Genomic DNA, 26,218 nt, shown 5'->3' with positions numbered 1-26,218 from the left:
ATTGAGGTTAGTTCTCAATCTGAAGGAGTTCAATGTGGGAGTGGTTTAGCGTCACTTCAAGATGGAGGGCATCCATCTGCTGAGGGATCTCCTGTGGGAACGGGATTGGATGGTTCGTCTGGACCTCAAAGATGCTTACCTCTCTGTTCCGATCTTCCCTCCCCATCGCCCCTTTCTGCAGTTTCAGTGGCTGGGGACTTGGTACCAATATCAGGTTCTACCCTTCGGCCTTTCGTCAGCACCTTGGTGCTTCACGAAGCTGTTGCGTCCGGTTGTGGAGTCGCTCCGCAGTCGCGGGGTTCGCTTGATCATCTATTTGGACGACATCCTCCTTCTGGCGGATTGTCCTGTCAAACTGATGACTCATCTGGAGTGGACTATCGACCTTCTTCAGTCCCTCGGGTTTTTGGTGAATGTTCCCAAGTCTGTGCTACATCCTACTCAAGAGATAGATTTTTTGGGGTTCAGTGTCAACTCCCTCACTTGTCAACTTCTGTTGCCTCATCAGAAGATTCGATACACCAAACGGAAATTGACTTCCGTTATCTCGAGTCAGACTGTGTCGTTGAGATCGTTAGCACGAGTTGTCGGTCTCTTAGCGTCTTCACTGCAGGCGATCTTTCCAGCTCCGCAGCACTACCGTGCGTTGCAGCATCTGAAGATTCAGCATCTTCAATGGGGCCTTCAATATTCCGATCAGATTCCTCTCTCGGAGGAGGCGAAGTCGGAAATGCAATGGTGGCTGGATCATATGGACGCCTGGAATGGCCGGGCTCTTTTCGGATCCTCTCCGGAGATTGTGATCGAGTCGGATGCCAGTCGTTGGGGCTGGGGAGCCCGCTGCGGCCCGATCTTGACAGGGGGACGGTGGTCTCCACAGGAACTTTCACTCCACATAAATTGTTTGGAATTGCTGGCGGGATCGTTCACGATCAAGTGCCTGTCACCTCTTCAGTCCCACTGCTGCATACTTCTCCGGATGTACAATGTATCAGCAGTACGATACATCAACAAGCTGGGAGAGACTCGGTCGAGGTTGTTGGCAGAGATTGCCGAGGAGTTTTGGCACTATTGTCTTCAGCACAAGATCACAGTTATTGCGGAGTACCTTCCTGGTTGTCGCAATCTTGTTGCGGATTGGAACTCCAGGTATCTGAAGGACTTCAGCGACTGGAGACTCCACCCTCGTGTGTTTCGCCAGCTCATTCGGTCTTGGGGCCCTTGTCTGATCGACCTCTTTGCGTCCCGTCTCAACACCCAACTTCCCCAGTTCTTCAGTTGGAGAACGGATCCGGAGGCTCTGGCCACGGATGCTTTCCTTCAACCGTGGCCGTCATCCCTATGTTATGCGTTTCCCCCATTCATGATGATCCCCAGGGTTCTGGCTTATGCGACACGCTTTCGGGCGGAGTTGATTCTGATTGCTCCTCTGTGGAGGGCTCAGCCGTGGTTCCCTGTTCTCCTGGAAATGGCATGCGCATTGCCATTTCTTCTTCCTCGGAAGTGGAATCTCCTGTTAGATCCGCTTCAGAATCCGCATCCCCTGGTTCAGTCAGGCTCTCTCCTTCTCCTGGCGTGGCGGATTACGGGGAACGTTGGGCGGTGTCAGGCCTTTCTGCGGACGCTACCAGATTTCTCACCAACGCCTGGGCCCAAGGTACTCACAAACGTTACAGAGGTTCATGGAAACGTTGGAGTGATTGGTGTGCTCAACGGCAAGTTGATCCGACATCAGCTGATGTCTCTTTGATCGTCAATTTTTTGGCTTCTCTATCTTCTTCTTCTGGTTTGGCGTACCGCACAGTAAACAATTTCCGTTCCGCTATTTCGGTGGGCCATCTTCTTGTGGATGGGAAACCTGTGGGAGAACATCCTCTTGTGGCTAAGGTTCTTAAAGGTATTCGTCTGGCTACTCCTCCACGTCCCAAATATGTTTCTTTATGGGACGTTTCGGTTGTCTTACGTTTCTTGGAAGCCTGGCCGGTCAATTCTTTGTTAACTCGAAAACAACTTTCGGACAAACTTACTATGTTGTTGTGTTTGCTTTCCTGCAAACGGGTTTCAGATGTCCGCGCTTTGGATCTTGCAGGGCGTAGCTTCACACCTGAGGGTGTTACCTTTCGCCTCTCCAGGCGCACTAAAACCAATACTGAGGTCATTTCTTACCCTTCGTTTCCTGCTCGTCCTTACCTTTGTGTTGTCCAATGCCTTAAGGATTATGAGGTGAGTACTTCTCTTCTTCGCTCTGATATGCAAGGTCAATTGTTGATTGCATTACAGAAGCCCTTTCGCCCCGTTACTCCGGCCACGTTGGCTCGCTGGGTACGGTGGCTTATGGGGGAAGCGGGCATTGATGTTTCAGTGTTTGGTGCTCATTCTGCCCGTGGGGCCATGGCCTCTAAGGCCTTCTCTTTGGGAGTCACCTTGTGGGACATTATGAAAGCTGCTGACTGGTCATCGGATTCTGTTTTCAAGACCTTTTACTTTAAGCCTGTTGCTACTGTTGCTTCTGTTGTGGTGGATGGGCTTTGAACAAGCATAATCGGAGCCTCCTGTCCTGAAATAGAATTCAAAATTTGCAAACATTTGTGACAAGAATTTTCAATTCTATTAAGGACTAGGAGGCGAGGATTATCCCAGCATTTGTTTGTACATTGTATTTACTGAAGAATGTTCACGACTTACTCTGTGTTCCATTGTTTACTATTGACTTGTTTTCTTTACCCACCCTTCTTTAACATGTTCCTGTATATGATGGACGTGTATTACGGCTTTGTATCTCTTTTCAGGATCTGATCACAAATGACGTGCCTGCAGTGTGGCGTGGATGTTCTTGCTTTCTTCTTTAAAGATTGTTTCCTGTTTCTCCCTTCGGCAGTTGCTGTATTTAACTTTCCTTTGTTGCCCTGGACTGGGGTTTGCTTTTGCATTGACTTTCTTGTACTGTTTTCTGCTTTCCTGCATTTCCTTCTCACCAAAGAAAGAGGAAGTGGGATTGTCTACATGGCTATTTATAGTACAGACTCTATGGTTATGACCCAAGTGTTTCTGGGTAATGTAGTTTTTAGGTCTCGCGACCTATCGATGTGCGCAAGCGCATAGAGCGGAGCGAGAATTCAAGTGGCGAAAACATCGTGAAACCAAAGGGCTTTCAGCCCCGCGGTTTTCATGCAGTTCCCGTGTACATGCACGCGCATCGCATGCAAGCCCAGCCTCTCGCATTCCCAGGCTCTCCCGCCCCCATCCGGCATCAGGCTTCTCCTCCCCTAGCAGCACTCCTCCCACACCAGCAACTCCCCCCTCCCACACCAGCACCTCCCCTCTCTCTCCCCGCAAACACAGCCTTGCCGTAGCAGCACTCCTCCCACACCAGCACCTCCCCCCTCCCACACCAGCACCTCCCCTCTCTCTCCCCGCAAACACAGCCTTGCCCTAGCAGCACTCCTCCCACACCAGCACCTTCCCCCTCCCACACCAGCACCTCCCCTCTCTCTCCCCGCAACAGCACTCCTCCCACAACACAGCCTTGCCCTAGCAGCACTCCTCCCACACCAGCACCTCCCCCCTCCCACACCAGCACCTCCCCTCTCTCTCCCCACAACAGCACTCCTCCCACACCACACGGAGGATTCAGCAGCCGCTCTCACCAGCTTGTGGCTCTTGCAGGCAGTCTCCTCTAATCAGGCCCGGCCGATGCACCACGCTCCTGATTCAGCCGTATTGCAGGCCTCACCCGGGCCTCATGTTGTCTGCCGCAGAGAGCTATCGGCACTTTGCAGGCAGTCTCCTCTAATCAGGCCCGGCCGATGCACCACGCTCCTGATTCAGCCGTATTGCAGGCCTCACCCGGGCCTCATGTTGTCTGCCGGAGAGAGCTATCGGCACTCCGCATGTTCCACCCAATGCAGGGCGGCAGCAGATCCAGATCACGAGGGCGAGCCAGTCATCTCATCCCCAGTCGCCAGCAAACCGGTGGAGTTTCCGGGGTGCCGCACCAGGGGGCGCCCTCTCAGCCAGGCACTCAGAGTGAAGGCCAAGAGCCGGGTCGGCACTCCCAGGTTTGTGTGTGACACCAGCCGCCGCCTCCCAAGCCACACCACACCGAGGATACAGGAGCCGCTCTCACCAGCTTGTGGTTGTTGCAGGCAGTCTCCTCTAATCAGGCCCGGCCGATGCACCACGCTCCTGATTCAGCCGTATTGCAGGCCTCACCCGGGCCTCATGTTGTCTGCCGCAGAGAGCAATCGGCACTTTGCAGGCAGTCTCCTCTAATCAGGTCCGGCCGATGCACCACGCTCCTGATTCAGCCGTAATATGTACAGTATCAAATCCCACTTTATCCAGGGTATGAATGCGCTGGTGAAATACACTGGATTTACAAGTGAAGATGCAATCACATGAGAAAGTTTGGCCGCCCAAGTGCCTCTGGTCAAGTCTGGCTCTCCTCTTGACCCTTGCCCGGCCCATATCCTCCGTCACATCTTTGTTACCTGCCCGGATCCCCCCCTCCACCTTTTAAATAGCTCCCTTGCCCAAGGTGTAGTTCCCAATTCTTTGAAATCAGCGGTAATTGTGCCTATTTTAAAAAAACCTGGGGCTGATCCTTCTGTCCCCGCCAATTTCCGCCCCATCTCCCTCTTGCCATTTCTGGCTAAGGTACTCGAGCGTCATGTCACCCGCGCTCTGAGTTCCTTTGTGGAGACGCATGGAGTTCTTGCCCCCCGCCAGGCCGGCTTCCGCCCCGCTCACTCCACAGAGTCCGTTGTCATCTCGGTCCTGGACAACCTCAGGGAGGGTATGGACACCAATCAGCACCAGGCCCTTGTGCTCCTCGATCTTTCAGCCGCCTTCGACACGGTTGACCATACCATCTTGTTGTCCCGTGTCGAGGCGGCGGGTATCGGGGGGACTGCCCTGGTCTGGTTGTCCTCCTTCCTGAGTGACCGCACCCAGGCTGTCCGTCTGGGTGATTTCACGGCGGACGTCTGGGGAGTGCAGTGCGGGGTTCCCCAGGGTTCTTCCCTCTCCCCCCTCCTGTTCAATCTCTATCTTGCCCCCCTTATCTTTTCCCTTCAACAGATGGAGGTTGCCGTATTTAATTATGCGGATGACCTCCAGCTTGTTTTCAATCTATCTTCTTCTCCCTCTTCTGTGCTAAATTTTCAATCTGTCATGCTTCACATCAGGGACTGGATGAACCACAACCACCTTAAACTCAACCCTGATAAGACCGAGTTGGTGTTGACGGGTGGTTCATCCAGCCCCTGGTCCTCTCTCTTCTGGCCCCCCTCTCTTGGTACTTCTCCTGCTCCCTCCTCCTCTGTTAAAACCCTGGGTATTAAAATCAATTCACAACTCACCCTTCACTCCCAGGTTAGCTCTGTGGTATCTTCCTCCTTTCTTTCCCTGCGAACTATCCGCAGAGTGTCTCGCTTTTTCACCTTTTCTGCTCTTAAGATTATAATCCTGGCCATGGTGGTGTCCCGCCTGGATTACGGCAATGCTTTATATGCCGGCATCCCCGCCTACAGCTTGCGGCGTCTACAACAGATTCAGAACCAGGCGGCCCTCCTGGTCTTCAATTTCCCTAAATTCCACCACTCTTCCCCCCTCTTGAAATCTCTACACTGGCTCCCTGTGGGTGCCAGGGTCCAATTCAAGCTTGCAACCACGACCTTTCTGGCTCGACTTGGATTGGCTCCGGCCTTTATCTCGTCCGAGATCACTCCATACATTCCTACTCGGGAACTTCGCTCGTCTTATCAATCCCTACTCACTGTTCCCCGTTTCCGGAGAAAGAAGTGGGGAGGATCTAAATTCGCCACCCTTGCCCCGACCCTTTGGAACTCCCTTCCCCTTGAACTTCGTACCATTACACAGTACCCTCAATTCCGTAGGCACCTTAAGACTTATCTGTTCAAAAAGTCTTTTGACTAATTTCCCCCCACCCATCTCTGCCTACTAGCTTTGGATCCAGTTAGAGTCAGCACCAAGAAACCGCTGGTATACGTGCGCTATAGAAATAATTTTAAATCAAATCAAAATAAATCATGAGGTATTGATAGAGCGCGCAGTTCCCCCGGGTCACCTGAATTACCAATTCTTTACACGCACTGGGCCCTTGGCGTGCAAGCCTTTAATACCACACTAATTAGTTTGGGTGAACTGGGTGAGGATTTCTCCTCCTGCACGCTGCTATGAGTAATTAAGGTTTGGATTCACCTCTGCTTACCATGCACCTGACTTACCACAGGCACAGTTCTTTCGACGGACCTGGAGCTATTAGGGAAAATAGTAGACAGGCCTAACATCAGATATTCTTTATAATCTGTAAAAACTTTCCACAATTTCGTAAAATAACCACAGACACCTGAGGATATTTAAAGTTTTATATAAAGTTCAAGGAGAATATGACAAGGCAATAAGCGATAGGCAGTATAAAACATCTAATATCAAAATCAAAACCATGAAGTAGCTATAGATAAGTGCTAAGACCATTAGTGTATATGGGAAGACTAGAGGTAGGATTTTTAGAACAAAACTAGTCACTGCAATTTTATACTAAAACATAGGATGTGGATGGGACCTAGAACACGTACTTAACCTAAGTCTTTAAACTTTTCTTACTAAGTTCACCGCAATCAGGCTAAAGGTAGGGGAAAAATTGGAACATACTAATATACTATGACAGTAGGTAATTTCCTAAGGGAGGGGAGAGAAGTGGAACAATTCTAATAAACAATAGCATATAACTTGTTCTCAATGAGATAGAGCAATATCTCGGCAAGAGGGCTTTATTAAGGAAGGAGAGAGAGAAGTCAAGAGAGAGAGAGAGAGAGAGAGAGAGAGAGAGAGAGAGACGCAAACCCACAGGTTAATATTTACCTAGGACTGAGAGAAGACTAACCCTGGCCACGGGTCAGTTGGAAGGACGGGGACAAGGACCCTCAGGAAGGAATGCCAGAATGCGAGCAGGTACAGCTCACGGACAGTAAGGACAGGATACCCCTCAGGATTTGGGATCAGGACTGGGCTCACCAAGGTACGACCAACACCCACAGCTTCAGCAGCAACGCCAGCGTTACCCCTCTCTGCAAGTAATCCGCCAGTAACCCCGATTTGGGTTTTTCGAATTTCCCAGCAAAGTGCTTCGCCAGCACTTAGGATTATTTCCACCCCTTAGGAGTTTGTGGAAAGTATGGACAGAGTGCTCCGCAGCACTTCAGATTGAGCACCTATAGAGTTCGTAGGGTCAGTGACAGGTCTGCTACTCGGACAAGTCGGACAATTTTCCTAAGCTAAACTAGGGCAGTTATACTGTTTTGGGGTCCCTCAGACCACCCACCAATGTTGCAAGTGACAGTTTCCCACATTGTGATTGGTCAGGAGAGGTGGTGCGGTCATTACCACCTCCTAGAATTCAGTTTTCTCATACTTAATATTCAATTTTGCACACCCGCCCCCCGGGTTCACGTTCCCATGCATGGAATACAGCAGTACAGGACAGTTCACAATAGGTAGCAACAGTATTGCTTTTTCCAAGGTAAGACTCCGTATTCCCAGCGATGTTCCCAGGCGCATTGTGCTTCAGGAGCCAGCTGGCTAGATTTAGCTTCTGCGCAGTTAGAACTTTCCCTGGTCACCTGACAGGGTTCAGAGGAGCCTCAGCATGGCGTCGCTCATGTATGCCCCAGCCCACAAAGACGCGGTACATGAAAAGTAAGCGAGAACAAATTAAAATCACATATAAAATGATCACACTGTATACCATGATAATATTCTAACCAACCCTTACTTTATAATGACTATAGCATTATGGTTTAGTGCGAAAAGATAGATAGGCTAAAGCAGCAGTAGCAAGCGGAGAGCGTGGTGAGAGACAAGCGGCCATATTTGCAACAGTGCGCATGAGCACAGAATCCCTCCAGATTGCGAGTGCGTCACATCACATGGGTATGACCAACGCATGCGCAGACTGAATTTCGGCAAAGCAGCCATTTTTAGTGCAAGCTTCGTTTAGTACGAGAAAAGACAAACAAGCAAGCATCCTGGGGACACCCGCGTGTTGGGAAAAACACTTTAAAAAATGACGAATAATGAGGTTAATATTATTATGCAATTTAGACAAGGGTTTTGCATACGAGCAGGGCGCTGGCACGCGAATCCCAGCTCCATCAATCCCCTCTTTGATGATATTTACTATCATCACCACATAGAAGGAAACAGATGCCAACTTTTCTCATTCATCCACATCGTCCATTTCAATTTCAATAAACTTATTGTTTAGTTTTCTTTCAGCTTCCCTATGAGAGTGGTGATTTTTCGCCTTTTTGTAAATTGCACTCTTTAGCTCTTCTAGTTCTAATTCATCAATGTTTCTTTTCACCCCCCTCTGATTTACTGTATATTTCTTTTTGCACCTTTGGCATTTGCAGCAGATAAAAATGATCAATACAATTACACCTATTACAACTATTGGCATCAGTATTTTCCACAGAAGATTTTTACCTAGGTTAGTAAACCAATTACCTATAGAGGAGAGACCTCCAGTCAGTCTCGTCCAGGCACTGTCAACCTCTAATGGTTTGAGTTCTTTTTCCAAATTAGTTATGTTTTTCACATATTGTTTTAGTTCGATACTTTTATCAGGAATGTAAGTGCAACAATGTTGCGCTTTCAGCATTCTACAGACTCCGCCCTCTTTTGCTAATAGGGTGTCAAGGGCAAGACGGTTTTGTAAAACCATGGATCTGATCGCAACCATTTCAGTATTGACCAGCAGGAAACCAGCAGCAGTGTCCGTTGATAGCCGGTCCACTACTGTAGACAATTTGCAGATTCTATGGGTGTTCAGAACTACCCCCATTCCAGGTATCAGTGCACTAAAAATATCACCTATAATTTCACCTACACTTTCACGTCTACTACGCACTAAGCCATTAGTTTCTTCATCGCTTCCAGCTGCATTATTCACATGGTATATTTTCGGGAAAACAATGCCAAAGTAGCAGCTTCCATACCAGTGATCCGGCAATTTGAAATAAGCCTTGTTCCCACATATATAATATATTCCGGGAAACACAGGTTCTGACCCATTTTTGAAACCCCAACCTCCAATTACCTTGTAATTATGTTCACACTCGCTGGAACCGATGAATACATTGTTATAGTACTCTGTCTTTTCCCTATGGATACAAAGTTTCCCCTTTCGTTCAAAATCCAGCAACAAGGCAGGACTAGCTTCGCCTTCCGAGGTGTTATCCATGTGTTCAGCCCACCTGGGGACTCTATCCTTCTCGTCATTTGCCTTCTTCTGAAACTTCTCTCTCCTTCTGTCTGCCATCTTTATAAACATCTTTTCCTGCTCTTGCAGAGAACAAGTCAGATTATCTTCTCTTGCTTGATCTAAATCTATGTTACCTATAGTCAGGAAATATTCTCCCATATAGCGGGTCACGTCACTTGTAGTATGTACACGGTTCAAGTGTCCTCTAACAGGAAGTTCAGAAAATACTACGTCATCATTTGAATAATAGTACTGCAAGGTGCTTCTATAGAACAAGCTAGCTAATATACTACAGGAGATTCCATAGGTCAAAGGTAGATGGTGGTATGTCACGCCTTCAGCCACTGAGGTTGGTAGCTTCATGCAGACATAACAGTCCTCTATTTCCATAGCTTCTACATAATGCACTAACAAGTTAGCAAAAACATTTAGATGCGTCCTGTTTCTCATTTTGTGAAAATGTAGTCCATCCTCATCTGATGTTTCTAATTTTGGTCGTGTGTGTGTCAGTCCTACTCGTTTGTCGCGTCTTTCTAAACTTCGTGGTGTTTCTGCAGTCTGTACAACCCCTACGTCTACTGCTTCGGGTTCAGTAGGGGACAAGTTAGGATTTTTACTTATCATAAAAGGTAGAAAAACTGTTAGTCCTATCCACATTACTATTAACATGGCTACACTACACAAGCATACTTTACAACAGGTTTTGAGACACCCACACCGGGATCTCCCAGAGACATTCGGATCAGACATATTTAGCTTACAGGTGGCTTTTGCTACCCCTCTTCGTTTCTTTGCACCAAAGGCTCACTTCGGGGCTCTCTCAAGGAGGGTCTTCGTCCGAACTCCGATCAGCAATGGACTCGTCGTCACTGTTGCCACTGTGGTGTGGCTCGTCAATTTCCTCCAACACAAAGTACGTCCACTCAGGGCTCCGATACAGTCGGTTCTGTTTCTTTATTCTGTCGCTCTTTCTTAGCGATTTGCCTTGGGCTGCATTTCTTTCACTTTGAGCCCTTTTTCTGTCTTTCTGATTTTCTTCGACTGTCTTTAGTCTGAGCCTCAGTCTCTTGACATATCGGGGTGCACTTCTGCCTCCGTGCCTCCCAGTTGTTGAGGAAACTTGGCCTTCTTCGTGCACTCTTTTTACTTTTTGATGTGGCACCTCTGTTTCCCTGCCTGTCTGACTTGTTCCAGGTCTTTCATCTATTTCTTCTGCCTGGTCGCTAATCTGTCCCTGCTCAGATTCAAATCGCACTTTCTTTTTATTTCTGGTTACTGTTGTTTCCGTTGTCTGAGCACTTTGATCTAGTTCTATCTGTTCCTGTTCATGCTCTTCGATTTCTTCGTTTTCTTCTGCATGAACGTCAGCTCTAATTTCTAACTGTCCCTTTCCAATTTCAGGAGTTTCAGGAGGAGTTTCGAGGTCCTGATCTGACCCTACTTGGCCTACGTCCTGATCAGGTGTGTTGTGGCTTTCGTTGACCTGACCTTCTTCTTCTATTTCTGACTCACCTGGACTATCCCACTCACTGTCTAAGTAGGAATATTTCCGGGTTCGTATTGGATCATGAACCGGGTCGTCGGCGGGGTACCATTCAACGTCTCGACTTGTGCTCGGCAGTTCGATGTCAGCTAGCTCCGGACTCTCTTCCTCGGAAGCTTCTTCAGCTGAGCTGCCTTCAGCTCCAGTCGCGTTTTCTCCAGATACCCGCTTTGTGTGGCTGGCGTGGATCCACTTCGGTACACCAGCGCACTTTACAGCAGTAGTGGTGACGAGGATCACTTGTCGTGGCTTTCCCCACCTTGGCTTCAGGCAACTGCTCCGGGTGTGTTTCTTTAACGCCACCCAGTCTCCGGGTTGCAGTTTATGCGCTGGAGTCTTTGGCCACTCGTCTTCTGTCTCTCCAATCTGCTGAGAGAGAGAACGCACTTGGTCACCCAACTGCCTGCAGTATTCTAATACCATATCATCAGAAATGCTTAGCAGTTTGTGTCCGGGCACCCAAGCCTGTCGCATCACTCTTCCCATCAACACTTCATGGGGACTTAGGCCAGTTTTTCTGTTCGGGATACTTCTCAGACTCATCAGCACAAGGGGTAAAGCCTCTATCCAGTTCATCTTTGTTGAATCACACATTTTTCCCAATCTGGACTTCAGGGTGCCATTTATTTGTTCCACTACCCCAGAAGCCTCTGGGTGGTAGGCACAGTGCAATCTTTGCTTCATTTTGAAGGCTTTACAGAGTTCCTCTAAGACATCGTTGGCAAAATGCCCACCTTGGTCCGTTTCGATTGTCTCTGGGATCCCATACCTAGGTATCAACTCCCTGAGCAATAACTTGGCTGTGGTGAGAGCATCATTTTTCTTCGCGGGATATGCTTCCACCCACCTGGAGAATAGACAAACTATGACTAAGATATATCTATATCCTTTGCATTTGGGCATGGTTATGAAGTCTGCCTGCATTCTGACGAAGGGACCTACTGCCTTTCCAATAGTACTCTGCTCCACTACAGTCTTCTTTCCTGCATTGAATTGCTGACACACTAGGCACCTCTGGCAAAGCCTTTCCGCCTGGTTCCTGAACTTTGAATTACAGAACACCTTTTCAAACACCCGACACATTGCGTCTCTTCCCATATGTGTTGGCTCATGTATCATTCTGATCATGGGGTCAATCAAACTATCAGGCAGGACAGGCACCCCAGTCGAGTTTACCACCACACCATCATCTCTCAGTTTGCATCCATTTTCTGCCCACCTTCCTTTTTCTTTCCTGTCTGTGGCCTGCTGCAACTCTTTTAATTCTTCCCACGTTGACACATTCTCAAACAACATAAGTTGGCAGCTGGTTCCATCCCACAGTGCAATTTGTAGGGACATATGGTGTCGGGCACAAAATTGTGCAATTTGGTCAGCGTACCTATTACCGGCAGTCACATCATCATTTCCAGATTTGTGAGCCGCACACTTGACCACAGCCAATTCTTTGGGTAATTGGATAGCTTCCAGCAAGTCATGCACCACCTTCCCATTTCTGATAGGTGTGCCTGAGGAAGTCATGAATTCTCTTTGTAGCCACAACTGGCCGAAGTCATGAACAACCCCGAAACAATACTGGCTGTCCGTGTAAACAGTTATTCTCTTGTTCTTACCCCTCTTACAGGCTCTGGTTAGCGCGATGAGCTCCGCCACTTGTGCAGATTTCACCTCGCGCATGTAAGATGCTTCGATAGTTCCTGTCAGCGTAACCACAGCATAGGCAGCACTCAGACTCCCACTCTCATGTCTCAAACACGAGCCATCCACGAACATTGTTTTATCCCCATCAAGTAGTGCTATTTCACGGATGTCTGGACGGGGTTTTGTGCTAAATTCAGTTAGATCGATGCAATTATGTTCCCCTTCCTCTTCAGATTCTACATCCAGAGGGATAGGTAACAGTGTCGCAGGGTTTAGGACATTGCACCGGGAAATAGTTACATTTTCAGCACCAATCAAAATTCTCTCATACTTAGTCAGCCGACTAGGTGTGAGGTACTGGGTCTTAGTTCTAGTCAGTAGGATGACAACAGAGTGAGGAACATATACAGTGACGGGATGTCCCATGACAATGTTCTCACTCTGTTCCAGACTGACGCAAGTAGCAGCAACGGCTTTCAAGCATCCAGGTAATCCAGCAGCCACCGGATCTAGGGTGGCCGAAAAATAGGCTACTGGTCTTCTGACTAATCCGTGCTCCTGGGTCAGGACTGAAAGAGCACAATTCTCTCTCGTGTCACAGAACAGCTCAAAGGGCTTTGTGTACTCAGGCATACCCAATGCAGGAGCGGTACATAGACAGTTTCTCAACGTTACCCAAGCATTCATGCTTACACTGTCCCAGTGGACGGGGTCTTCTACTCCTTTCTTTGTCATATTTATCAGGGGTCGGGCTAGAGCCGCAAATCCAACAATCCATTGTCTGCAGTAACCCACAACTCCCAAGAACATTCTCACTTCTTTCTGTGTTCTGGGCAGTTCCATTGCTTTAATTATTTTGATCCTTTCGGTAGTGACTTTCCTGATTCCTTTTTCTATCTGGTGCCCCAGATACTTTACTGAGTTTTTACAGAATTGTAACTTGTCAGGCGACACTTTATGTCCTCCTTTTCCTAAGTGATTCAGCAAGGCAATTGTGTCAGTGACACAGTCAGTCTGGGTTTTAGACGCCACTAACAGGTCATCTATGTACTGTACCAAAACAGACTCTCTTGGCAGCACTAGGGATTCAAGGCACTTTTTCAGTATCTGGTTGAAAATTGATGGACTTTCGGTGTACCCCTGGGGGACACGATTCCAGACATAGATATGGCTGTCAAATTCAAAACTGAAAAGGAATTTGCTTTCTGGATGTAATGGGATGGAAAAGAATGCGTGGCACAGATCGATGACAGTGAACCATTCTGCATTCCAGGGGATCTGGTATAGTATCACTGCAGGGTTGGGCACAATAGGACAGCAAGGCACAACAATTTGGTTTACCTTGCGCAAATCTTGCACCACCCGGTACTTTCCACTAGGCTTTTTGATCCCAATGATTGGTGAATTACAGGGACTGCTCATCACTTCTTCTATTATTTCTGCTTCGAGCAGCCTGGTAATTTCGGTCGCCACTCCTGCTTTTACTTCTGCACTCATTTTGTATTGTCGGGTTTTGGGGTATACAGCATTTGTTTTTATTGCTATTTTAACTGGGTCCACATTTGCCATCAGGCCTACATCTTTTCCTGTGAAATCCCACACTTCTGGTACTACTCTTAACTGGAGTTCTTCAGGTAAATCCTCAATTGTCAAAGGCTTGATATCAGCATCTTGTCTGACTAACATCAGTTTATACAGGCCATCTTCATCGGGGGTCTGAATTTCTACGCCATTTGGTGTGCAGAAAATGGTACAACGCATCTTGCACAACAAATCACGTCCTAGCAGGTTTACAGGACTGGAATCACAGACCACAAATCTGTGCATTTCCTTGAAATTTCCTATAGAAATTTCCATTGGTTCAGTTACAGGGGTACTTATTATTTGATTTGAGACGCCCACTACTTGGATTGCTTCTCCCGAGAGGGGTAGGTTAGGAACATCCACTGTTCTTACAGTAGATCTGGTAGCACCAGTGTCCAACAGAAAGGTGACGTCTTTTCCCTCAACCTTTCCTTCAATGTATGGTCCAGTCTGGTCTACCGGTAAGGAGGCGCCAAGCACGCACTCCTCATCCTCCCCTCTCAGGCCCCGTCAATCTTGATCTTCACAGAGGAAGGTATCATTTAGCAAGTACTGTGGAATAATTGCGTTTCTTTCACTCTCAACCTCCCATACTTCCGCCCTCTCATTCTGCTGACCCTGACTTTTAAAATTCTGTCTAGGAGCGCGAGGTACTGGAGGTAATTTTACCTGTTGCTGGGTTTTTCTTGTCCCCTCTTTCGGCACCTGTGGATTTAAACCATTTACAGGGGCATTACCGGCCTGTAGGTGTGGACACTCGTCTCGCCAATGCCCCATCTGGCCGCACCCATGGCTTCTTCCCGACTCATTTTAGGTCTGGGCTTTCCCCCCCCCCCAGTAGTGGCTTTCTGAACATCATTATCAGAAGTCAATTTACTTAACTGTTTTTCTTGCTGTTCAGCTAATTTCACCTGTGCCCACATGACTTTCTCCTTGAGGGCCTTCTTTTTATTTTCGATTTCATCTTCGCAGTATTTTGCATATTTCAGGACATCATCTATGGGCTTTCCCTGCCAACTGATTTTGTTATCTCGAATCCATTGTGAGATTTCAGGCCTTAATCCTAGCACAAACCTATAACTGAAATGGGTCATGTCTTTCATGTCTACATTATCGATCCCACTGTAAGTTTTAAATACCTGCAGTAACCTTTCATAAAATGAATGCACTGTTTCATCACGTTCCTGTGTGGTTCTGTCTATTCGGGTCCAATCTGTCTCTTTTGCTGGCACCTTTTTCTTAAGGTACTGAATGACCTGGTCATATTTCCTCATTACATCAGGTGAAGGGGCTCCCGTTTTCTCATCTCTGGGATATTCATCATTAGGCCAATCGATTTCTATTTTACATTCAGTCCATAGGTCTACAGGGACAACAATGTCGAAAAACCCATCCAGGTCTTTCAGCAGACACTTCTGAACTTTTATGAAGCGTTCTACCTGCCTGTACCAATCAACTGGCTTCTCACGTAATTTCGGGAAGTCGTTTGTAAATGACACAATGTCCTGTCTGGACCAAGGGACATGGACATATTTTCCTCCCGGGACCTCTCTCATGGGGCACAATTTTTCTGTTGGTGTCACTTCCTTTAATACGAATTCTGAAGTCACTGACCCAGCCCTGCTGCTTTCCTTTTTCTTTGCCCACCTGGTTCTCCATTTCCCCACCTCGCCCTATTTCTGCAGGAGTTTTAACAATTCCTTTACTTGGATCTGTTTTCCCATCACATTCAGGCTTTCTAAATCCTTGTCTGAAAAATCCACTCTATAGGGTTTCTGAAGAATTTTGGAGCGACTAACATCAATTCCCATTTCTGTGGCTGCATCCATTATCTTTTCATGGAGCACCCTAGCACTCCGGGTAAGACTTTTACTGATAAACAGTAACTCTTCTTCATTATACGAGCTTAGGCGCTCAACTCCTACGTTCCCAGCCATCATTTCTTCTATTTCTATTCTTAATTTATATATTTCCAATGCTTTAGGTTGGGGAGTGGTCTCCTTCTCTAGCTCCTTTGTCCATCTGTCCAATTCTTCAGGGGAAACTAAGGTGGCACTCCTAACCCCAGTTGCACTTTCAATCAACACCTCTTTTTGTCTGGGCTGACTTCTTGTCCCTGCTATACTAGCCCTCGATTCTCTAATGGGCAGATCCATCAGAACCACAGATTCACACTCACTTTCCTGATCCTCATCTATGAATACTTCCTTCCTCGGGGTCGGGTTGCTAGGAGTAGGCAGTATTGGGGTGATAACAGGAGGATGGGGACTAGTCAGGTCATTTCTATACAGTGGAATAGCTGGACCAATAGTTACTGGAATAGTCAGGGAATCAGGATGGGGATGCATTTGGGCAATGGTTCGAACTAAATCCTCTCGCTGTTTAGTCAGGGCTTCCTTTTCTTTTTCCTGCAACCCCTTTTCGGCAGAATTGCCATGCAATACCTGAGGTACTAAGGACGGATAAATACTTGGGGCAGTCGGAGCAATCAATCGAGGTGGACTTTCTCCGAATGGCTGATAATTCGGGACTGTGGATTTAGGTCTGCAAAACCCATCCCTTTCACTGGTTTTACTGCCTGTACCTGTTCCATCTGTATCACTGTCCCTCCTACTTCTGGGATAATTTGTGAAGGGATTTTGAGAATGCACAGGTTCTAATTCTGCAACATAGGGAGGTGGATTTTTCATTAACAAATCTTCCAGGTGTTCATCTTCTATGTCCCCCATAGGTGCTAGGTGATGGGTTTTTTCTTTACATTTTCCTCTCTTTTCTTCTGATACCCCCATCATAGGGAACAGCCCTTCAGTCAACATAGATTGCCTCCACTGTTTCATTTTCTGCTCTTTGGTTGGCGTTGGAAGCCTGGGATACCATTTACTCACTCCCTTATCCATCCGGGGTTTATCTCGCTCGGCAGCCTCAATCTCCCATTCCTCCAGAGCTTCGTACTGGGTCAACCTAGGTCTAGGGTGTAATTCATTCATGCGGGTCCTTAAGTTAAACAGGATCCGACCATTAAATGTACCTTCAACAGGGAATGCTAGGACTCCGTCATCTACAGTATACTTTGCCCAATTTTCTAACCAGACACAAGTGTGATACCCTTTATCAAACAACATGAAAGAAGCAGGGGTATTTGGCGGGGGTATGAGTACGCCTTCCCTTGTTCTAATGGGCTTGTCAGTTTTGAAAAAATTCTTTATTTTATCAGAGAAGGACAGTTTCCTCTTTACTCCATACATCATGTGCGGTCTACCTCGTAAAATCTGCTCCTTATGAAATCCTAGGTACTTTGGATTTGGTATGAAGTCTGGATACCACATACAACTCTCCAGACTCGCTTCTAACTCGGCTGGATTAATTTTGTTTACCTTTATGCTTCCAATGCTAGCGCGACTTTTATTTCGCACCACCCAATCAGGTCAGAGAATACAAATACTGTTAACCAATGGGTGCGCGGCCTTTTCGCAAGACAGAGTCTCACTCTTCGGCACTCACCCCTCCTTTACAAATTCAGCTCCACTACCCGCCCGCTGTTTTGACCAATACCAGCGCGGCACGGAGTGACGTCAGAGCAGCTCTCCGACTGACTCCCTCCTTCACAAGGTAACGGAAACTTTTTACTCTCTCTAAAGTGCGAGTGCAAGTTTTAGTCAGTAACACACAACGTTTGCCACTATGTCTGAGTGTTCTAAAGAGAGAAAAGACTTTTCTTTCGCTACTAGTAAACCACTTCTGTCTACTTTTCATTCACTCTGGATAGACTTCTTTGCCTGTCCCTTCACACTAGTAACATAGAACCCGTTATTCTTCTGACTCATCCACCTTAGTCGGGGATATGTACTGAGCCAGGATTTCACCAGCGAACTATTTTACTTACCAGACAAGCCCCAGAGACCCTACTACTCCTTCCGTATGCGACCCTTACTAGGTGATATCGCAATGAAAGTTTTATAAAGGACTCGTAGCTATCATTCACTCCAGAAATAAAGGTCCTAATTAGTGCTTCCAGTTATTCTTAACCCTGCACTAATATCTCGAACTTAGTGACTTCAACAGCTAACCGGATTCTGCTCACCGTTAGCTAAATACTTCCCCGGGGATTCGGACTACACTGAACATTCACAAACACTGGTTAATATAACATTTATAGCATCAATGCAAAAATCATATACATTTACATATAAGTCTTTAAAACATTTCAACAATTTGACAAAATACAGTAGAAAATTAGCAGCACGTTTTATATTCACGGTTTGTTTATGAACTATCCTGTCTACCTAATCTAACTAGTCCAAACCATCCTCTGGTTACCAGAAAATTACTGATAGAGCGCGCAGTTCCCCCGGGTCACCTGAATTACCAATTCTTTACACGCACTGGGCCCTTGGCGTGCAAGCCTTTAATACCACACTAATTAGTTTGGGTGAACTGGGTGAGGATTTCTCCTCCTGCACGCTGCTATGAGTAATTAAGGTTTGGATTCACCTCTGCTTACCATGCACCTGACTTACCACAGGCACAGTTCTTTCGACGGACCTGGAGCTATTAGGGAAAATAGTAGACAGGCCTAACATCAGATATTCTTTATAATCTGTAAAAACTTTCCACAATTTCGTAAAATAACCACAGACACCTGAGGATATTTAAAGTTTTATATAAAGTTCAAGGAGAATATGACAAGGCAATAAGCGATAGGCAGTATAAAACATCTAATATCAAAATCAAAACCATGAAGTAGCTATAGATAAGTGCTAAGACCATTAGTGTATATGGGAAGACTAGAGGTAGGATTTTTAGAACAAAACTAGTCACTGCAATTTTATACTAAAACATAGGATGTGGATGGGACCTAGAACACGTACTTAACCTAAGTCTTTAAACTTTTCTTACTAAGTTCACCGCAATCAGGCTAAAGGTAGGGGAAAAATTGGAACATACTAATATACTATGACAGTAGGTAATTTCCTAAGGGAGGGGAGAGAAGTGGAACAATTCTAATAAACAATAGCATATAACTTGTTCTCAATGAGATAGAGCAATATCTCGGCAAGAGGGCTTTATTAAGGAAGGAGAGAGAGAAGTCAAGAGAGAGAGAGAGAGAGAGAGAGAGAGAGAGAGACGCAAACCCACAGGTTAATATTTACCTAGGACTGAGAGAAGACTAACCCTGGCCACGGGTCAGTTGGAAGGACGGGGACAAGGACCCTCAGGAAGGAATGCCAGAATGCGAGCAGGTACAGCTCACGGACAGTAAGGACAGGATACCCCTCAGGATTTGGGATCAGGACTGGGCTCACCAAGGTACGACCAACACCCACAGCTTCAGCAGCAACGCCAGCGTTACCCCTCTCTGCAAGTAATCCGCCAGTAACCCCGATTTGGGTTTTTCGAATTTCCCAGCAAAGTGCTTCGCCAGCACTTAGGATTATTTCCACCCCTTAGGAGTTTGTGGAAAGTATGGACAGAGTGCTCCGCAGCACTTCAGATTGAGCACCTATAGAGTTCGTAGGGTCAGTGACAGGTCTGCTACTCGGACAAGTCGGACAATTTTCCTAAGCTAAACTAGGGCAGTTATACTGTTTTGGGGTCCCTCAGACCACCCACCAATGTTGCAAGTGACAGTTTCCCACATTGTGATTGGTCAGGAGAGGTGGTGCGGTCATTACCACCTCCTAGAATTCAGTTTTCTCATACTTAATATTCAATTTTGCACACCCGCCCCCCGGGTTCACGTTCCCATGCATGGAATACAGCAGTACAGGACAGTTCACAATAGGTAGCAACAGTATTGCTTTTTCCAAGGTAAGACTCCGTATTCCCAGCGATGTTCCCAGGCGCATTGTGCTTCAGGAGCCAGCTGGCTAGATTTAGCTTCTGCGCAGTTAGAACTTTCCCTGGTCACCTGACAGGGTTCAGAGGAGCCTCAGCATGGCGTCGCTCATGTATGCCCCAGCCCACAAAGACGCGGTACATGAAAAGTAAGCGAGAACAAATTAAAATCACATATAAAATGATCACACTGTATACCATGATAATATTCTAACCAACCCTTACTTTATAATGACTATAGCATTATGGTTTAGTGCGAAAAGATAGATAGGCTAAAGCAGCAGTAGCAAGCGGAGAGCGTGGTGAGAGACAAGCGGCCATATTTGCAACAGTGCGCATGAGCACAGAATCCCTCCAGATTGCGAGTGCGTCACATCACATGGGTATGACCAACGCATGCGCAGACTGAATTTCGGCAAAGCAGCCATTTTTAGTGCAAGCTTCGTTTAGTACGAGAAAAGACAAACAAGCAAGCATCCTGGGGACACCCGCGTGTTGGGAAAAACACTTTATAAATGACGAATAATGAGGTTAATATTATTATGCAATTTAGACAAGGGTTTTGCATACGAGCAGGGCGCTGGCACGCGAATCCCAGCTCCATCAGTATCAGCTAGTAAAATGCAACTTTTCGTTACAGTGACACGCCACAAGACCCTAAAAGTAGACCGCAATCAGCTTTCACTAGAATAGTAAATTTAAAAACAAGTATGCATGATGTTATGCAAAGCAACAGAAGCAAGCACTCCGGTAGCAGTGTGCTATCCCTGGGCCTTTGCAGCAATATTAATAAAAATTAAGCAAGTGTGGGAAGCGGACATGCGGGGATCATGACGAGTGGCGAAGCAAGTGACCCAGTAATAGTCTTTCAGACACGCAACGCCACTCACACCCACGCAAGCCCACTATCACCCACGCAACGCCACTCACCCAAGCAACACCACTCACACACGCAACACGACTCACCCACGCAACCCCACTCACACGCAACGCCACTCATCCACGCAACGCCACTCATCCACGCAACGCCACTCATCCACGCAGCACCACTCATCCACGCAGCACCACTTATCCACGCAACACCACTCATCCACGCAACGCCACTCACACATGCAACGCCACTCACACACGCAACGCCACTCACACACGCAACGCCAATCACACACGCAACGCCACTCACACACGCAACGCCAATCACACGCGCAACACCACTCACGTTGCCAATAGGTCTCGCAGTAGGAAAGTTGGAGCCATTACAATTGCAAATAACAATGCCTTTTATTTTTTTTTCATTTTAAAAACATAAAGGGCTTTTTTCATTTACAAAACCAATATTTCCAACTTTCCTACTGCTAGACCTATTGGCAACGCCAGTGCTTGTTTACATGGCTGCTGGGCATTTCTTAAAAAAGAATTGAGACTAGCATAATCCTCGCCTCTTAGTCCTTAATAGAATTGAAAATTCTTGTCGCGAATGTTTGCAAATTTTGAATTCAGATCGAACCAGGACCGAGCCTTGGCTTCATGCCTACTTTTAGTGCCAGCTAGAAAGACAGCCACCATTGAGTCCTGAGAGATTTGAGCACTCTGATGTCGATGCATGTTTTCAACAAACACAAGTGGGGTAGCTTACAGCAAAATGAACACCGAAAGTGTGTTTTATTTATTTATGTTATATTATTTCACTTCCGATGTAAATGATCTCGACAACTTTGCTATGTCTCTTTTCTATGTCTATGCAAGGCAGCTTCTTCGTAAGAATGCTGGGAATAATCAGATGAATGGGGCACATTACGTCCCCTGCTATTCCGTATTAGTGTGTAGAACGGCCGTATTAGAATGACGTAAAATTGGGCAAGTTTAACTACAGCACCGCAAAAGTTGGGCATATTCAACGGAGACACGTTTAAAGAAAGCAATAAAAAGAATGGCGTATGACTACATTATATTTCATCGCAATGCAAGACTTTTTTGTGTGAATGTAGGTGATATGATTTGCTTCCTAGCAATTAGAAGTATTTACAATAAATAATTGGTATGCACCTTACAGTATTAATTAAAACTCGCCCAGTCATTATGAAAACTTTTGATGTGTTTTTATTTCTCTATAATTTCAAATGCCTTATTTGATAGGTAACCAATAGGAAGGACTGCCATTCCAAGATGGCTGCCGCGTTCCAGCTCTACTTCTAGGAACTGCAAGTGACTGTGCTTTGCTTAAAGTTGCAGTACGCGTTCTGGTTTGGACTCTTGGCGCAGGAGGTTTTACATAAATTTGTAATGTACTTTTTAAACGGGCAGAAACGGCCTTAAATCGTTAGCCCCGTGACTACCACTGTTTCACTGTCGACGTGCTTAAAGCAGCAGCGCGGAAGTAGAAGCTACAGCCATTCCAGTACAACAACTGCGCCCCAGCTGCAGCCCACACTTGTGCAGTTCCATACCAGGAGCTGGTGCACGAGTTTCTGCAGCTCCGCGGATTGCAGTGCAGTGCAGTGCAGTGCAGCTGACTCTCAGCCACAACAGAATACGACAGTCTGTACAAGCGGGCACCCCAGGTCTGCTCCTAGTCGGCACTTGAGTGGTATACTCACTCACGTAAGGGCTTAAATGCCATCACACTCTCACAACTAGCATAATAAACAGACAGCAATAGCGTAATTCGTCAGTGTTGTCCCGTTGCATATATACGAAAGGAACTGTTGTGCACACATTCAACGATTGACGTGCATGGAAAACTTTCAACGTACTTTTTATTCTGAAATATTACAGTACCATCACAAATAACTGTAAATATTATCTCGCTATTGACTGGAACGAATTAAGTTGCCACGAAGGGCGCCCCTAAAGCATCATCGTTTATCATTTAAGAGACCCTAAACAGTCCAGATTATCCGACTCCTGGGCTGTGACCCCGAAAAACCCTTTTCTCAGTGCCTGTGGTCATGGCGCCAGTGACGGTGACCAGGGAGCTGTTTGGACGATTACCCAGCGATGGGGCCGAGGTTGAGAAGTTCCAGCTCAAATCCGAGTTGGTGACAGTGGACATCATAACCCTAGGCTGCACAATCACCGCTCTCCAAGTGCAGGGCCGGAAGGGTGAAACTACAGACGTTGTTTTGGGATTCGACTCTTTGGAAGGTGGGTTTAATGTTATATTTGAAAACAAATCATAAGCTCTGCAGCAGTTTCACCAGCCGGAACCGCAATTCTAGACTATGTACGAAATTTGAGTTATTGCAGTACAACGCTAGTAACCCAGAGGCACTTTAGGATTCCAGAGCCAAACTGAAAACAGGTTTGCACTTGGGCAGACATAGCACAAATCTGTTTTGTGCCACAATTGCTACTTTTCTATTAAGGAATAGAATAAACACAATTTGATGACCACCCACTACACTTTCACTTATTGGAACACTGATGAAATTAGAGGTGGGCGAGACAACATATTAACGAGGCGAACCAAGGGTCTGGCACTGGCTTGGTCCTTAGAGCCTTTGGACGAGCCAGGCTCTGAAAATATTTGCCACATAAATCATACAGCAAACATCACTTAAAATATAATAGACTCTTCAAAATTCAAAACGGTCTATTTCTTTAACATGTGGAAGCTGTGACATTATTGCGTGAAGTTCTAACAAAGCACTAAGAAGTATTTATGAAAAGTTATAGTTTTTAAACATGAACTCTTAGAACCATTCCTGCCCCGCCCAGCTGGCGACAGTGCCATTCGTGAAGGAATATGCAAGACAGTTATTATGTGAACCCTGCAAGAGACACAGAGCAACATTATAGTCTAGTAAATCAAAGCCAGTAGGTTTTTATACAGCTGGTATTCCGAACTCACACATTTGAAGGTGATTTCATATGCTATAGTTAAGAAAAAGGAGGATCAGTATCTAAAATATTTGCCTTCGATCACACAGTTTGGTTAATCGGGGAAAGAGTGATTAATCAAAGTTTTCTGGTTTCGCTTTGTTCAAATCGGCCATTAAATGGGTATCTATTTCTCTCCATTTTACCTAAAATGTAAATGCTGTGTTTCTATCCCTTTGCGCATGTAGGTAGAGCAGTGGTGACACACTGAAGCCACATGAAAGCTCGGCTTGTTATAGGCTTGAGGTTCCAACGGGACATCAAATTGAGTCAGAGCCAGGTTCAGACTCGAGCCTGGCTTGAGGTTTCAGCAGCTCCCCCACCTCTAGATGGAATGGTCTGAAAATGTGTATCTCTAGAAGAGGAGTGAATTTAGGGGAGGGTGCCTCTTTGTGTGGCAGGGGCACCGTGCAGATAGACCCAGTAAACGCTGTCCTACAAGGAACCTTTTGGTGCGAAACCTTGAGGTTTTGTGCAAGATGGTGTAGTACTGGAAGGGTGCAATATCAGGAAGCAAAGTGGGATGGCTAAGTCCACCTGCATGGATAGATGTACCGCTTCACAGTGGATGTTGGTGATGCTGCCCGAATCCTAACCCATAAAGCAACAGTAAGCGTATGTTTGAAAGATGGTATTCTTGAGTGATGGTGGCCTAAGGATTGAAGAATGTGCCTACCGGCATTAAAACATTGATGGCTAGGCACCTATGACATACAAGGATACAGGGCAGGATTAAGTGGAATAATATGAAATGCATCAATCCTGAAAGTAATAGTCACAAAAATGCCTGTCCGTTGTCAGTCACCAGGGTTTGGGACTCTTTACCAGGGTGGATAAGCTGCCCTCCTCCCCACAGGGGGTAATTATGAGGCTGCTCCTTTTTGGGCCCCTCCTGATGTAGAAGAATTACATCTGAAAGATCTTAGTCTTGGATGATCTGTACATTGATGCTGATCATATCTGGAGGACAGACCCCAAAGCAGCACATCGTTGTGACACCAGGGAGGTCCAGGAATTCCATCTGTGAAGGAGGTTCTGCAGCTTTCGGCCCACTGCAGCCGGAGAGAGGTCCTGTCATCGCCATTAACTCTTTTCAGGCCTTAGTTTTCCAGCTAGCAGCATGTGGTGGGCATCCTTACCAACACAGGAGCTCGTCAGCAACACTTTACATCCCTTTGTACAAAATCTGAAATGGACATAACCTCCTTCCACCAAGACCCTAGGTACCATCCCTTCCACACAATGAATGAGAAGCAGGGCAGCCGTTTCTTGCAGAAAGTAGGTTAGCACGGCCAATTGTCAATGTAGGAACACCCACCTATTGGGCAGAGTGTTCTGGAGTTTCCTGGTGATAGCAGGAAAGTCGCCAAACAAGACTAAAAACCTCATCCTGCTTCCTTGCCCAGGTTCCAACTGGGTGAGACATACCCTTCACCTGGGCCTTTTCCAGACCAGGGACGAAGTAGAATTCCTATCCACTCAGGGAACTCCCTGGATGGTGAATGGAACGTTAGCAGAGCACTGATGAACCTTCTCTGGTGGTGTGACTGATGTACGGGCTCGTCTCAGCATTACCTGTGCAGATTAGGAATGTAGATTGTCCCCCTTACCATACCTATAATCTAGCTGGCTGGTATCACTGGCGGGGCACCTTCAAAGGCCCCCATGAATTGCATAGTGACAGTCTTAAAGCTGCTTGGCACTCTCAGTAGACGTCAGAGGATTGGTTTCTGCGAATTTATGCAGGACCTGCAAACTGCAGGGAGAAGTATACAAAGTTGGATCGTGCAGTTGGGACTTAGGGCCCCACCCTGTATCTAGGGGGGCAAGTAATTTCATCTGTAGGGATCCAGAGGTATGGCTGTGCACAGCACCTGAATCCAGCACAAGCCTCCACTAGATAATTTACTGTGCACTTCTGTCTGACTCTCAAAGTGTATACTTCTGCAGCTTACATTGTGATGCTAAGGACACAGCCAGGCCTGGGCCACACTCCCCACAAAAATTTGCCTACAACAAATAATGTAATATGGGTCATAAAGTTATTTTTCATGCTTGAAATGTGGAAAACCATTCGGTGTGGTTTTCAGTAACATTTAAAAAATTTAGTTTGTTCCATTATTACTCTTGTTCTAATGATTATGTAATGAAGCCTGATTTAGAGTAACTTTGAATCAACACAATGTTTAAGCTAAATCCTTAGACCTAAATGTTCTCCCCAATTTGGATATCAAATGAGAGGTGGTTCACCCACTTCCCTAATCCTATATGGACATGATGCAATGCATGACAGAGAACAGCTCTTGAAGCCTTACTCCTGGCTTTTCAATCCTTTTGCAGTAAAAGACACCTTTTAATCAACAGTTGATAACCGAAAATTAAAACAGTTCTTGTTGGTGCTGAAGTCCTCATGATGCTTTGAAAATCTGAGTCTTACTTACTTGAAACTTTAT

The 26,218-nt window shown here is 46.4% G+C and overlaps 1 protein-coding gene across 2 annotated transcripts in view; it reads left to right on the top strand.

Annotated features, from left to right (window-relative positions):
• Positions 1 to 22,095: 22,095 nt before the first annotated feature.
• GALM (galactose mutarotase) overlaps positions 22,096 to 26,218 on the top strand; it is a 198,878-nt gene continuing 194,755 nt past the window's right edge. Inside the window, exon 1 of one of the 2 annotated variants that reach the window (XM_086927186.1) lies at positions 22,096 to 23,030. In XM_086927186.1, coding sequence (XP_086783312.1) covers positions 22,835 to 23,030 — 196 coding nt within the window. In that variant the 5' untranslated portion in view covers positions 22,096 to 22,834. The remainder of the gene's footprint in view (positions 23,031 to 26,218) is intronic. The other variant, XM_086927187.1, reaches the window with a different exon arrangement.

Source organism: Lissotriton vulgaris, chromosome 6 (assembly GCF_964263255.1).
Source record: "Lissotriton vulgaris chromosome 6, aLisVul1.2, whole genome shotgun sequence".
NCBI lineage: Eukaryota > Metazoa > Chordata > Amphibia > Caudata > Salamandridae > Lissotriton > Lissotriton vulgaris.
Note: the sequence above shows the minus strand (reverse complement) of the source record. Positions and strands in the feature narration are given on the sequence as shown.